General features: G+C 37.3%; 1 protein-coding gene across 1 annotated transcript in view; it reads right to left on the bottom strand.

The window, feature by feature from the left end:
• The window catches only part of LOC118593064 (complement factor H-like), a 153,321-nt gene that overhangs the window by 117,913 nt on the left and 20,470 nt on the right, over positions 1-14,938 (bottom strand). Inside the window, exons 5-7 of the mRNA XM_036202286.1 lie at positions 11,905-12,096; positions 8,990-9,160; positions 4,964-5,137 (exon numbers count right to left, since the gene is read on the bottom strand). Coding sequence (XP_036058179.1) covers positions 4,964-5,137; positions 8,990-9,160; positions 11,905-12,096 — 537 coding nt within the window. The remainder of the gene's footprint in view (positions 1-4,963; positions 5,138-8,989; positions 9,161-11,904; positions 12,097-14,938) is intronic.

The following is a 14,938-nucleotide window of genomic DNA, read 5'->3' as shown; positions in this document are numbered from 1 at the left end:
AACACCCACTCAACAAAGACAAATATAAAAATCAGCACCTCAATGTATAATCACCCCAAAACCAGATGCATAAACACAAATGTAAAAATACAACTAATAATAGTCAGGGCAATAAGACTTTACTAGAACACAGCTAAGACACAAGGAAAAGACCTTAAGCACAGGAACTATGGAGGAAAGCTTTACCACCAGAATACAAGAGATGTAAAGGAGACTTTCAGGTGCTGAAGATACAACAGTAGAAATGGAAACATTGGTGAAAGAAAATGTTAAATCTAAAAATTTCCTGACAGAAAACATTCAAGTAGCCTGGAACACTATGAAAAGACCATACCCAAGAGTAACAGGAGAGGAAGGAGAAAAATCTCAGCTCAAAGGCCCAGAAAATATTTTTAAAAAATCATAGAAGAAATATTTTCTGACAGAAAGAAGTAGAAAATTTTTCTGACAGAAAGAAGGAGGTGCCCATAAATGTACAAGAAGCATACAGAACACTAAATTGACTGGACCAGAAAAGAAAGTCCTTTCACCATGTAATAATCAAGACATTAAACAGAGAACAAAGAAAGAATATTAAGAGCTGCAAGAGAAAAAGACCACGTAACATATAAAGGCAGACCTATTAGAAATATATCTGACTTAGCAATGGATACTCTGAAAGCCAGAAGAGCTTGGACATATGTGCTATAGGCTCTAAGAAACCATGGGTGCCAGTCCAGCAATACTTTTAATCACCATAGATGGAGAAAGTAAGATATTCTGTGATAAAATCAAATTTAAACAATATCTATCTAGAAATCCAGCCCTACAGAAGGTGCTAGAAGAACTCTAACCCAAGAGATTAATTACACCCATGAAAACACAGAAAAATAAATAATTTCACAGCAGCAAAACCTAAAGAATGAAAAAATGCACATACATATGAACATATTACCAGCAACAATTACATGAAATAACAGGAATTAAAAATCACTGGTCATAGATACCTTTCAGTATCAATGGACTCAATTCCCCAAAAAAGATATAGAATGGATCCCAAACCAGAATCCATTCTTTTGCTGCATACAAAAAGCACACCTCAACATCAAGGGTGAAGGGTTGGAAAAAGATATTCCAAGCAAATGGACCTAAGGAGCAAGCTGAAGTAGCCATTTTAATATCTAACAACATAGGCTTCAAACAAAAGTTAATCAAAGGGGATGGAGAAGGACACTACATACTCATCAATGGAAAAATCCACAAAATATACATTGTTCTCAGCACCTCATGGAATTCTCTCCAAAATTGACTAGATACTCAGAAACAAAGCAAGTCTCAATAGATAAAAGGAAATTCCAGTAACTTCCTGCATTCTATCATAGATTGAAGCTGTGTATAACAACAGCAGACACAACAGAAAGCTTACAAGCTGGTAGAAACAACTCTCCATTGAATGGCTACTGGGCCAAGGAAGAAATAAAGAAAGGAATTAAAGACAACCTAGAATTCCATGAAAGTGGATCCACAACATTCCCAAACTTATGGGACACACACAATGAACACAGTGCAAAGGGGGAGACACATAGCACTAAGTGCTTGTATAAAAAATAGGAAGATTTCATACTGGTAACTTAATAGCACACCTGAAAGCTCTAGAACAAAAAGAAGTAAACATACTCAAGAGGAGTAAACAGAAAAAAAAAATCAAAACTAGGGCTGAAATTCAAAAAATTGAAACAAAAAGGACATTACAAAGAATTAATTAAAAAATGGTTCATTAAGAAAAATCAACAAGATAGAGGAATCCTTATCTAAACTAACTAAAAAAGTAGAGAGACAATATCCAAATTTAGAAAATCAGAAATGAAAAGGGGAACATAACAACAGACACTAAGAAAATTCACAGAATTATACAGACACATATTTTAAAGCCTGAACTCTACAAAATTGGGAAATATAAAAGAAATGGATAATTTTCTCAACAGGTACCACTTACTAAAGTTAAATCAAGATCAGATAAACAGTATTAAAAGCCCAGGGCCAGGTGGTTTTAGCCCAGAATACTACCAGACATTCAAAGAAGAGTTAAGACCAGTACTCCTCAAATTATTCCACAAAATAGAAACAAAATGAATGTTGCTCAATTCATTTTATGAGGCTACAGTCATCCTCATATCCAAACCACATGAAAATTAAACAAAGAAAGGGAATAACAGGCCAAATTCTCTTATGAACACAGATGCAAAAATACTGGATAAAATACTTGCAGACAGGATCCAAGAACATGTCAAAAAATCTTCCTGTATGAACAAGTAGGCTTCATCCCAGAGATGCAGGGATAGTTCAACATACTAAAATCAGTAAATGTAATCTACCATATAAATAAACTGAAAGGAAAAAAACCCACATGGTCATCTTACTTGATGCTGAAAAAGCCTTTGACAAAATCAAACACCCTTCATGATAAAAGGTACATATTTAAGCACAATAAAGGATAATTTATACTGCAAGCTTCTAGCCAAAATCAAATTAAATAGAGAGAAACCCAAAGCAATTCTACTGAAATCAGGAACAAGACAAAGTTGTGCACTCTCCCCATATCTATTCAATATATTACTTGAAGGTTTAGCTAGGGCAATAAGACAAATGAAAGAGATCAAGGGGAATCAAATTAGACAGGAAAAAAACCAAAATATTTTAATTTGTAGACAACATGATAGTATCAATAAGCAGCCCCCAAAATTCCACCAGGGAACTTCTACAGCAGATAAACATTTTCAGCAAAGTGGCTGAATAAAAGATAACTAAATATATATATATATATATATATATATATATATATATATATATATATATATATATATATATATATATATCAGTAGCCCTCCTATATAAAAATGACAAATAGACTGATAAAGAAATCATGGAAACAACACCTTTCAAAATAGCCTCAAATAAAGTAAAATTAAATATCTTAGAGTAATACTAACCAAGCAAGTAAAAGAGCTGCATGATAAAACCTTCAAGTCTTGGAAGAAAGTAATTGAAGAAGATAGCAGAAGATGGAAAGATCTTCTATGCTCATATGGATTGGGAAAATTAGCATAGTAAAAATGGTCATCTTACCAAAGCAAGCTACAGATTCAATGTAATCCCCATTAAATTACATCACAATTCTTTACAGACCTAAAAAGGACAATTCCAAACTTCATATGGAAAAACAAGAAAAAAAACCCAGGTACTGGATATCTCACCATCCCTGATTTCAAGCTGTACTACAGAGCTATAGTAGTAAAAACCACGCGGTATTGACATTTTGACATAAAAACAGATACATTGATCAATGGAATCAAATCAAAGATCCAGACATAAATCCACACACCTATGGATAGCTGATTTTTGATAGAGGAACTAGAATGTGGAGGGGGAGGGGAGATAGTTAGAGGGAGAGAATTGGGGAGAGACAGCTGGAATTAAGGGGTATTTGAGAGATGATATGAATCCACTTAGGATAGTGGAAACATTCCAAAACATATATGAATGTGATCCTAACAAGGTCTCATAATAATGAGGGATATAGAGTCTCAACTGGCCATTTCTTGTCACCAAACAAGGCTTCCAGTAGTGGAACTGAGTTGCATTCAGTTGAGTTGTTGATCAAGACAATACCATATAAATCCCCAAATAAACCAGGCTGTTGCTACAAAATGAGTTGTTTTTACAAACTGACAGTGGGGCCCCATGGCAGAGCATAACATCCACACAGATCATTGAACATGGGGAAATTGAGCTGGTGCCTACATAGAGCCTTTGCCCCCTAGATTCTAGTGCCTTTGGTGATAAAAGGTACTTGGCAGGCTATCATAAATGTAAACACTGACTCAGTCCTAAATCCTTTGATCTACAATCTTTCTTGCCTGTCTAATATGCTAGGGCAATAGTAGCACAGAACTTGTGAGAGTAGCCAACCAATGTCTGCTTTGACATAAAGCACTATCCATGAAAATGAACCCACACCAAACCAAGAACTAGAGACTAGATATACCACAGACCTAGGATAAAAACTGAATACTACCAGTAATCAATCAATCTATCAATCAATCAATTGATTCCTAAGGATATTCTGCATACTTGTAGACTAAATAAATAAACAAATAAATGAATGAATGAATAAACAAACAAACAAACAAATAAATAAATAATTCCTAATGATATTCTGCTGTACTTGTAGACCAGTACCTTATCCAGTCATTATCAGAGAGGCTATCTCTGTCAGCAAATGAGAACAGATGCAAAGACTCACAGCCAGACATTAGATGGAGAGTCTAAATTGGAGGTCTCCATCAAATCCCTCTTTACAGAGCCCAGGGAATCTCATAGAAAAGGAAGACAACAGGAGAACAAGGCCCCAACCACCAACTAAGCAAGGTGCATATGAGTTCACAGAGACTGAAACAGCAAGCACAGGGTCTACACAGGTCTACATTAGATCTTCTGTGAATGTATTACCGCTATTAGTTTTGCATTTTTATGGGACTCCTGATTGTGACAACAAGTTGGTCTCTGACTCTTGTGCCTGTTCTTGGGACTCTTTCCCTCTTTTTGGGTTCCAACTTTAGATGACAGTTTTTATTTCATCGTAACTATAATTTACTGTGTTATGTTTGGTTGCTATCTCTTAGAAGACATTTATTTTCTCATGAGAGACAGAAAAGGAGTGGATCTGGGGATGAGGGGAGTTGTGGAGAAAGTATGAGGATGAGAGGGAGAGGAAACTATAATTAGAATATGTTGTATGAGAAAAGAATCTATTTTCAAAAGGAAAATTACTATTATTAAAATATCACTTACTTTTAAAAGTAAAGTGTTTCTAAAAGTTGTATGCAAACAAAAAAAGTCAAATATTTGCTACTTATCTCCATTTGTCCATGTTTAAAAGTATGATTTCAGGATTATGAGGATTAAAGATGTGAATAAAGCTTACAGCCACATCTTGGAGCAGGAATCCAGCCAGTGCTTGTACACTTTACAACCGTTTCCCGGGTTGTAGGATAGAAGCCCTTTTTACATCCATATGTGATTTCATCATCAGTTCTGTGTTTGATCCTCTGAGGTGAGAAGCTACCATTTGGAAGATAAGGAGGTTTGCATGTCACTTCTGAAAAGAAACAAATAAAAATAACGAGGAATATTTTAATTCTCATTAAACTTAAGAATATGAACATTAGCCCACCCAACTCCGCCCCAGTTGCCAGTCAGTAGGGAAAATTCCCGGTGGCCAGGCTCCCCCACCAACCCCCTCATCAGACCCTGCAACCTACAAGACCCAAGCCTTATCCCAGTATCCATCTGCCTGTGACCCCAGTAACTTCCTGAGAAAAGGAATCTGCAAGCTCCCATTGGACCAAGAGGTGAGTGACTCCTCTCTCTCCCAGAGTCCTGCCTCTAGAACCTGGGCCCTGGGACACAGCCAGTCCCCAGGAACCCTTACCCAATTCTGTCCTAGTTGCTGGCCAGCAGAGAAATCTCCCTGTGGCCAGGCTCCCTCACCAATCCCCCTCCCCCATTGGACCCTGCAATCTACAAGACCCAAGCCTTATCCCAGTACCCATCTGCCTGCAACTCCAGTAACTTCCTGAGACAAGGAATCCACCAGCTCTGACTGGACCAAGAGTCCTGATAGGACCAAGAGTGACTCCCTGAGTCACAGAATCAGCTAGCTTAGATTGGGTTAAAGTGCAGCTCCCTGAGATTCAGAATCTGCCAGCTCTAATTAGACCCAGAGCTAAGATTAGACCCAAAGAAGCCCCTTGAGACACAGACACAACAAGCACAGAGCTGACCAAGAGCAGCTCACTCAGACACAGGCATCTCTTGTACCTATTAGAAGAAGAGATGGGCAGATGTCAATGCAAAAATACATACAACAACATAAAGAGCAATATGTCATCACCAGAACCTAGCCCTCCTGTAACAGTAAAACCTGAACATCACAATGTAGAAGAAGCAGAAGAAAGTGACCTTAAAAATAGCTTCATGAGGGCTGGAGAGATGGCTCAGCAGTTAAGAGCACTGACTGTTCTTTCAGAGGTCCTGAGTTAAATTCCCAGCAACCACATAGTGGCTCACAACCATCTATAATCAGATCTGGTGCCCTCTTCTGGCATGCAGGCAGAACAGTGTGTGTGTGTATATATATATATGTATATGTATATATACATACATATATATACATACATATGTATATACACACACATATGTATATACGTATGTATATGTGTGTGTGTGTGTGTGTGTGTGTATATATATATATATATATATATATATATATATATATATATATAATCTTTTTAAAAATACCTTCATGAAGATGCTAGAGGCCTTTAAAGAAAAATTCCCTGAAAGAACTTGAGGAAAAGACAAACAAAGAAATTGGAAAAAATCAATAAATCCCTTAAAGAAAGCCAAGAAAAACATGAAAAAGCAATTAAATATGTGAAGGAAACAATACAAGATCTGAAAACTGAAATAGAAACAATGAAGAAGACACAAACATAGGGAATGCTGGAAATAGAAAATCTGATTAAATGAACAGGAAACACAGATGAAAACATAACCAAGAGAATACAAGAGATGGAAGAGAGGATCTCTGGTGTAGAGGATATAATAGAGGAAATAGATTCATCAGTCAAAGAAAACACCACAGCCAAAAAGTCATAACACAAAATCTCCATAAAATCTGGGACACCATGAAAAGGCCAAACCTAAGAATAGCAGGCATAAAATAAGGAGAAAAATACCAACTCAAAGGCACAGAAAATATATTCAACAAAATCATGGAAGAAAACTTTCCCAATTTAAAGAAGGAAATACCTTGAAGATACAAGAAACTTATAGAACACCAAATAGACTAGACCCACAAAAAACGTCCCCTCACCACATAATAATCAAACCACATTAAGAGCAGCTAAGGAAAAAGGCCAAGTGACTTATAAAGGCAGACCCCTCAGAATAATACCCAACTTCTCAATGGAGACTTTGAAAGCAGGAAGGTCCTGGACAGATGTAATGCAGGCACTAAGAGACCATGGATGCCAGCCTAGACTAATATACCCAGAAAAACTCTCAATCACCATAAACGGAGTGAACAAGACATCCCAAGACAAAACAAGATTTAAACAATACCTATCCATAAATCCAGCCCTACAGAAAGCACTACAAGGAAAATTCCAACCTAAGGAAGTCAGATACACCCACAAAAACACAGGCAATAGATAACCCCACAGCAGTATATCCCAAAGAAGAGAAATACACATACACTACCACCAAAAGATAATAGGAATTAACAATCATTGGTCATTAATATCCCTTAATATCAATGGACTTAATTCACCTATAAAAAGACACAGGCTAACAGAATGGATATGAAAGCAGGACCCATATTTCTGGCTGCATACAAGAAACACACCTCAACTTTAAAGACAGACAATACCTCAGAATAAAAGGCTGGGAGAAGTCTTTCCAATCAAATGCACTTAAGAAGCAAGCTAGTGTAGATATCCTAATATCTAACAAAATAGACTTCAAACTAAAATCAATCAAGAGAGAACAAGAAGGACATTACATACTCATCATAGGAAAGATTCACCAAGATGATGTTTCAATTCATTTATGCCCCAAATACAAGGGCACCCACATACGCTAAAGAAACATTACTAAAGCTTAAATCACACATCAAACCCTACACATTAATAGTGGGAGTCTTCAATACCACATTCTCACTACTGGACAGATCTGCCAGATCAACACTTAACAAAGAAATAAGGGACCTAACTGATGTCATGACTCAAATGGACCTAATCAATATCTACAGAACATTACACCCTAATAAAAAGGAATATACCTTCTTCTCAGCACTCCATGGAACTTTCTCTAAAATCGACCACACACTCTGTCACAAAGAAAATCTCAACAGATATAAAAAGTTTGGAATAAACTCCTGTATTCTATTGGATCACCATGGCTTAAAGTTAGATTTCAACAACAACAAAAATTACAGAAAGCCTACAATCTCATGGAAACTGAATAATGCTCAACTGAATCACCAATGGGTCAAGGAAGAAATAAAGGGAGAAATTAAATACTTCCTAGAGATCAATGAAAATGAATGTACTACATCCCCAAACCTATGGGACACTATAAAAGCAGTGCTAAGAGGAAAATTCATAGCACTAACTGCTCACATAAAGAAGTTGGAGAAATCTCACACTAGTGACTTAACAGCACACCTGAATGCTCTAGAACAAGAAGAAGCAAAATCACCCAGGAGGAATAGATGCCAGGAAATAACCAAATTGGGAGCTGAAATCAATAAGATAGAAACAAAGAGAACAATACAAAGAATCAATGAAACAAAGATTTGGTTCTTTGAGAAAATCAACAAGATAGACTAGCCCTTATCCAGACTAACCAAAAGACAGAGAGAGAGCATCCAAATTAGCAAAATCAGAGATGAAAAGGGAGACATAACAACTAACACTGAGGAAATCCAGAGAATCATCAGGTCAAACTTCAAAAAACTCTACTCCACAAAACTGGAAAATCTAAAAGAAATGGGTAATTTTCTGGACAGGTACCACATACCAAAGAGCTGAATTAGCTAGGCAAGAAGAGATTAGGTGGGACTTCTGGGTACAGACAAGACTTGGAGGGGAAGAAACAAGGAGTCACCAGCAGAGGCAGAGAAAACAGATAGGCAGGAGGAGAGGTAAAATCCACAAGTCAGGTGGCAACATGTAGATGAATAGAAATAGGTTGATTTAAGTTATCAGAGCTAATGGGACAAGCCTAAGCTATGGGCTGAGTTTTCATAATTAATAAGTCTCCATGTCATTTTTTGTGAGCTGGCAGCTCAAAGCAAAGCATGACTACAGCCATCATTCTTTTCCACTCACTAGCCTACTTCTGAAATAATAAAAAAAAAAGACTTAGAAAATAATGGTAACTTTACCTTCACAGGAAGGCTCAGGATTCCATCCGGAAGCTGTGCAGATGGTATCCCCTCTTTCTTTGAATTGAAAACCTCGGTCACATTTATATTGATACCTTTCATTCACCTTGTAAACTGGTTTCTTCGATATGCCATCTCCATTTTTAATTTCTGGTGGTGTGCAGGAAATTTCTAAGTGCAAGAGAATAATCATATAATGTTTATTAAGAAAGGAAATCTGCTGAGCAAACCATATTTTTCACAAGGACAGTGTTTTGTTCCCATTAGGCCAATCGGCCAAAATCAGCCAACCAAACAACAATTGTTTTGACCTGACTACTTCCTTAATTATGTATTTGGTGTTTTGAATATTCACTTTTGAAAAAAGTTAAAAGTATACTACTTTAACCTATGGTAAATTAGCCTGTTGAAATAAATAACAGCCTGTAACAGTCCTCAGATTCTTATGAAAATGAAAATAGACACAGGCTTGCAGGTTAATATTTGCATTGGATAATCTACAAAATAACACATCTTCTGATTATTGATAGTAATTTTCAAGACCCCATTTTTTAAAAGGAAATCTATTAAAGTCACTTTCCATTTGATCTTTGAAAAAACACAGGCTTCTGCTTTTCTGTCTTCATCATAGATATGAACTTTTTGTTAAAAAATAATTAAGAAAAAAAACATAGAGAAGAAGTCTTGGCTACTACTTTTAACACACTTCCCTTAAAACACACTACTCTGGGACTGTGGCACTAGCAACTGGTCTCTCAAAGACTTTACTCCCATCTTTTTATTTCATTATTCCTTGTTTATAACTAAATAAACTTTTAAATGGTCACTTTGAATATGTTTCATCCTTTCCCAAATCAAGCTGAGTTAATCTGGACAAGCCTATACAATAACTGTGCTGGCCTATGCTCCTTCTTTTACTGACTTATCACCTCTGTTCAACTGTTGAGTAACAACTCTAAGATAGCACATTTCATGTAGGAGGGATGCTTTTACATAAATTGGATGCTCTAAAGTACTGGTTCTCAACCTTGCTAATGCTGCTGCCCTTTAATACAGCTCTTGTTGTAGTGATCCCCAACCATAAAATTTTTTTCATTGCTACTTCATAATGGTAATTTTGCTACTGTTATGGATCATAATGTAAATATCTGATTTGCAGGTGGTCTTAGGCGAACCCTGTGAAATGAGTCATGACCCACAGGTTGAGAATCATGGCTCTAAAGGGAAGTAAAATATCTCATCCTCCAAGGAAGCTTATAAGGCTCAGGAAGCAAACAATTCAAATGCTTCAGGGAGTCCTTGAAATTGACCATATTGACTAGGCTCCTCCTTCCCCATGCATACATAAGCAGTAATGACTGTTGTGGAATACTTTTGGATCAGCTGAGCTTCCTAGAAGACCCTCATACCATTGTACAATTGTGCTCCAGCTTTCTGGCTTTTGTGAGCCATCACCCATGCTGGGGCAGGCTTTCGATGATGCAGCTAGTTTTGAGTTGCATCTACCCCTGTAACAGTAGTAAACTCTTAAGTTCGTCAAAGTGGAATTTGCTGGTAGATCTGTCATCAGTTCCCTATCTGAAGTGAGTAGTTGTTGGTTCTAATCTCCCCAGTAATGGGTTTGTGCAGCAGCATCGTACACCTGACCAGGCTCAGGACATCCTTGTGCCATGGGCACCTTGTTGTCTTTCCACCTTTCTTCCCATGGCCCTCTGAGGGCTGCTATGCTTACTCTTCTAAGGTATTTGCATCTGCATCCTTACAGTTTCTTTAAAACTAGTCTCAAGGATCAGAATTTCCTAGGTTTCATTAGCCATAGACAATGAGTTATAGGCATGTAAACAACACTCATGAAACTTCAATGCATGGAGTATATGACACACTAAATGTACATGTCAGTATATCATGATTTTCATAAAGAATCAGTGTTGTTAGAAAGACTTTTAAAAAAACAAATGGTCAGTCCTGAGGGAAGGAAATGATGTAATTATAATCTCAAAAATTAAAGAAAATTAAAAAAGAAGAAAACACTGCCTTCATTAGCGTAAGAAAGACAAAGTTAAAAGTGGTGAAAATATTGGAGATGTTAGATAATATTTAAAAAATAAATATGGTATAACTCAACACTCATGAGGCAGCTTTGGGAAGATTGTTATAAGACAAATGCTATATGGATTACATATCAAGTTCAGGCCAGCCATGGCTACATTGTGAGATGCTGTCTCCAAAACAAAGAGATAAAAGACAAAAAAGAGGAAGAAGAAGAGAAGAAAGAAACAAAAAAAATCAAAGAAATATTGATTAATAATTTATTATATAACTTTGTTGTAAGTCAGAGATTTATTTAGTGGATACAATTCAGATAAATAAAACTGACAGTACACTTGCAATACAAATGTGTGTGTGTGTGTGTGAAATATCACTTCCTAACAATATTTATTAAAATTAGAATGTCATCATGATGCATGACTGGAAACATACAATAAACCTTTAACTTCCAAAATCATTGTAAAATTCTCCTTTGGAAGACAATTTTACAACAGATAGCAGAAATGCTGAGGTTAGACTCTGAATAGCAACACCAAGTAGTAACCTTTGTTTACATCTTAACCAAGTCATTAAGCCACAGTAGTCATGGACATCCTGGCTACTTCCATTAAAGAGACTATAAGAGGACATGATGAATATAGTTTTCCTGAAGATAAAAATAGGAGGTTCATGAAAAAACAAGCAAGCAAACAAACAAACAAAAAAGAATCACTTCAGTTAATTACAGGAAAACAGCCATGCTTAGTAAGCATTAGAGTGATACAACTATGTTTTAATTTAAAATGCACTTTAAATAGAAATGTATATCTTTCATAAGAATAGCTAAAACCATTGAAATACAAAGCAGATGAGTATGTTCATCTTACCCACACATCTTGGCTTCTCACTGCTCCAAAGGCCATTTTCTGAGCAGTGCATTTCCTTCTGTCCTTCAAACTTGAAGCCTGCATTGCATTCAAAGCGCACCACCTGTCCAAAATAATATTCCTGGTCTGGTTCTGCAGCACCACTTACAATTCTTCCATTCTCAGGTTCTGTCACCGGTAAACACTTAACAACTGAAAACACAGGCATCGCTTTTACTAACAGAACTTGAAAGCTTCTACGTGAAATATGTATATATGAATAAAAAAAAAAAATCAGCAAGATAGACCTGGAGAAAATCACTTAAAGGTCTCAAAACATTTAGTATGATTGTTTGCAAGAGATAAAAGTTATGTAACGTAAGTAGTTTGGTTATCAGTTTCTGTGGGAATGGGAAGAGAAAACTATCACTTTGAATGATAGTTTGAATTTTAATGATAGCAAGTTTCTCCTAAACTATTAAAAAATTAGAGTTCTGAAATAATCAAATACAGATGTTTTACTGAGCCTCAGAACAATGTGACATTGCAATGCCTCAGAGTATTCCAATAAGATGTAAAAGCAACCACCCCCATCCATTGCAGCCCCAGTTGTAGGGCAGCAGGCAAGACTCCTGCTGGCAGACCTTCCCACTTTCACCCCACTTCAGACCCTGTAATCTACAAGACCCATTACCTCCCCCAAACCCATCCATCCCCAGACCTTGGTGACTCCCTGAGACACAGACTCTGCCTGCTCCAATTGGACCAAGGGGTGAATGACTGTTCTCCAAACCCAAGGCACAACCCCTGACCCCCACCTCCACCCACCCATTGCAGCCCCAGTTGCTGGCCAGCAGACAAGACTACTGTGGGCAGGCCTTCCTTCCACCACACTTCATCAGACCCTATAATCTGCAAGCCCCACTTTGTGCCCCAAACCCACCCATCCCCCAACACCCCACTGGCTCCCCAAGATGCAAACACAGCCAGCACCAATTAGACCAAGAGCAGCTCCCTGAGACACAGACAACACTTGCATTGATGGGAGTAAGAGATGGGAAGAAGCCAGTGTAAGAATACATTCAACTGGAGATCCAAGCTGCTCCCTAAAACAGACTCCACCAGCTTTGATTGGACTGAGGTGAGTCTTTGTTCTCCTAGTACATCACCCGAGCCTCCAGGCTTTAGTCCCAGGGGCACAACCTCCATCCCCATACCCCCACCCACCCATTGCAGCCCCAGTTGCAAGCCAGCAGGCAGGACTTCTGCAAGCAGGCTTGACTATCACCATCCCCCACCTGACTCTAACCTACAAGCCCCACTACACTCCCCAAACCCACCCATCCTCCAAGACCACAATTGCTCTCTGAGACACAGACTTTATCATCTCTGATCATATCAAAAGCTCCAATTGGACCAAGTGCTCCAATTGAACCAAGAGCTCCCAACTGGACCAAAAGCTCCAATTGGACCAAAAGAGGCTCCCTCAGATGCAGACACTATTTGCACTGATTAGAAGAATAGATGGGTATATACCAGTGGGAAAATATATTAAACAACATAAAGAGCAATAACATTACCAGAACCTAGTGGTTCTGCATCAGTAAGACCTGAACATCCCAACACAGAAGAAGCAGAAGAAATCAACCTTAAAACTGACTTTAAGATAAGTAAATGAACAGGAACTAGAGATGCAAGCACCACCAACAGAATACAAGGGATGGAAGAGGGAATCTCTGGTGTTGAAGATACAATAGGGGAAGTATATTTATCAGCCAAAGGAAACATTAAAGCCAACAAAGTAATGACACAAAACGTCCAGGAAATCTGGGACACCATGAAGAGCTCAAACCTAAGAATAATAGGGATAGAAATAAAAGGAGAAAAATACCAGCTCAAAGGCACTGAAAATATATTCAACAAAATCATAGAAGAAAACTTTCCCACCTAAAGAAGGAAATGTCTATGAAGTAAAAGAAGCCTATAGAACACCAAATAGACTGGACTCAAAAGAAAGTTCCCTTGCCACATAATAATTAAACCACTAAAACATACAGAATAAAGAAAGAATATTAAGAGCTGTAAGGAAAAAGGCCAGGTAACTTATAAATGCAGACCTATCAGAATAACACCTAACTTCTCAATGGAGGCTCTGAAAACCAGAAGGTCATTGACAGATATTATGTGGACACTAAAGTACCATAGATGCCAGCCCAGACTATTATACCCAGGAAAACTCTCAATCACCAGAGATGGAGGAAATAAGATATTCCACACACACGAAAAAAAGATTTAAACAATAACTGCTGACAAATCTAGCCCTACAGAAAGCACTAGAAAAAAACAAAAAATAAAAACCTCCAATTAAAGGAAGTTAGATGTACTCAGGAAAACACAGGCAATATATAATACCACAGCAACAAATCCAAAAGAAAGGAAACACACACACACACTATCACCAAAACTTAAAAATCACTGGTCACTAATATCCCTTAATATCAATGGAATCAATCCGCCTATAAAAAAGACACAGGCTAACAGAATGGATATGAAAACAGGACCCATATTTCTGCTGCATACAAGAAACACAACTCAACTTCAAAGACAGACACTACCTCAGAGTAAAGGGTTGGGAAAGGATTTTGCAATCAAATGAACTTAAGAGGCAAGCTGGTATAGCTATCCTAATATCTAACAAAATAGATTTCAAACTAAAATTAATGTAAATAGATTTAAAAGGACATTTCATATTCATTACAGGAAAAATCCATCAAGTTGAAGACTCAATTGTGAACATTTATGCCCCAAATACAAGAGCATCAAGATCTGTAAAAGAAATATTACTAAAGTTTAAATTGCACATCAAACTCCATACACTAATAGTGGGAGACCTCAGCACCCTACTCTCACCACTGGACAGGTCTGCCAGACAGAAACTTAACAGAGAAATAAGGAAACTAACAGATGTTATGACTCAAAGGGACTTAACAGCTATCTACAGAACATTCCACCCAAATTCAAAAGAATATGTTTTCTCAGCACCCCATGAAAACTT

This window comes from Onychomys torridus, chromosome 11 (genome assembly GCF_903995425.1).
Source record: "Onychomys torridus chromosome 11, mOncTor1.1, whole genome shotgun sequence".
Taxonomy (NCBI): Eukaryota; Metazoa; Chordata; class Mammalia; order Rodentia; family Cricetidae; genus Onychomys; species Onychomys torridus.
The sequence above is the reverse complement of the archived record's forward strand: the minus strand, read 5'-3'. Positions and strand labels throughout refer to the sequence as shown.